The sequence below is a fragment of the Acanthamoeba castellanii genome (assembly GCF_000313135.1).
Source record: "Acanthamoeba castellanii str. Neff unplaced genomic scaffold scf7180000084601, whole genome shotgun sequence".
Classification (NCBI taxonomy): domain Eukaryota; phylum Discosea; order Longamoebia; family Acanthamoebidae; genus Acanthamoeba; species Acanthamoeba castellanii.
The window spans coordinates 1,579-2,843 of record NW_004457389.1 but is presented as its reverse complement, the minus strand read 5'-3'; the positions used below and the strand labels follow the sequence as shown (position 1 = coordinate 2,843).

Sequence of the window (1,265 nt, the reverse complement as noted above, 5' to 3'; positions counted from 1 at the left end):
TGTTCCACTCCATGCTCTTGCGTACCAGCTGTGTGCCTTTGCGTGGCAGTTTCGAAAGGCTCTCCTGCGGTTTTGTTTGTCCAGCATGCGGTTGATGTTCGGGGGGAGGGAGGACGCGACCGTGACGTGGAATGTGCATACCTTGAGCTGTTTGTTCTTGGCCTTGGCCTTGCTCTTGTTGCGGAAGGCGAACCACCACAACACGAGCAGAAGGACCACCACCAGCAAGCTGATGCTGATAATGCCGCCCGCCAACGGCCAGAAGTCCCATTCTGGTAGGTATGGCACATTCATTCTATGTGGTGTGCGCGTATGAGTGTGTTGTACATGTGGTCGTGTGGCGCTGGTGTCAGTAAAGCCTAAGCGAGAATGCCTTCTCGACTTGACATACCCAAAAAGATTAGCCACTATGAGTACCGGCAGCGTGATGGCCGTGATGGCGGCAAAAGCGATCTCAAAGCTAACATACGACACACGACATCAGGTGCATGCAAGGCCGTTTTTGGTGACTATGCATGTCGAGGGAGAGAGATGGCTCTACCGACGTCGTTTGGTCTCCTTTCTCTTGTCAGCCTGTTTCTTGCGTACGCGCTGCTCCATTTGCGCCACCATCTCTCTTCTCTTGATCTTCTTTTGTTCCTGAGTGGTTGATTTAAATTAGCATTGTGTGTGCGTGTGTGTGTGTGTTCCTGTGCATGCGCCCGATCGTGTGTTCGTGTGTATAATGTGTGTCGGCGCATACCTCCATGTATTGCGACTCCACGATACCGAGCACGACGCCGATCTGTTTGCGGATTTCTTGCTTGGCCAAGGGCGTGCCCAGCACATGACGAAGATCAGAGAAGAAGTGCTGCCAACCGCGTAGATTAGATCCACGGCGTAAGCACGACACGCACGACAGTGCATACCGTGTACTCCGATCGACCTCCACAGTCATTGCTGCTCATACTCAGCGTGTATCGCACCATCATCGCAGCCTGCACACCAACAGGACACACAGCGATCAATCGACAACAATGAAGGAAGTGGGATGGCATTACACGCACCAACTCGCGCAACCGAGAGCGGGACTTTTCCATATCGTCAAAGGAAATGTCTGTGCGCAGCATGTCTGCCTTTTCCATCGACAGATACCCCAGCTCTGACAACACCGCGCTCTCGGCATGCCTTCAATCATACATATGTGTTCATTTATCATCACTATTTTAAATAATCTGCTCATCACTGTTTTAGCTAAGATTGATTAGAAGGGCTAACGCGAGAAG

At 51.6% G+C, this 1,265-nt stretch overlaps 1 protein-coding gene across 1 annotated transcript; it reads right to left on the bottom strand.

Moving 5' to 3' along the window:
• ACA1_067270 (uncharacterized protein) lies at positions 1-1,124 on the bottom strand (the record flags this gene model as incomplete). Its single annotated transcript, XM_004337457.1, has 7 exons — positions 1-64; positions 142-272; positions 414-460; positions 542-639; positions 743-850; positions 909-977; positions 1,041-1,124. Coding segments are annotated over 7 exons (601 nt in total), but the record flags the coding sequence as incomplete, so codon positions are not given.
• Positions 1,125-1,265: the final 141 nt, after the last annotated feature.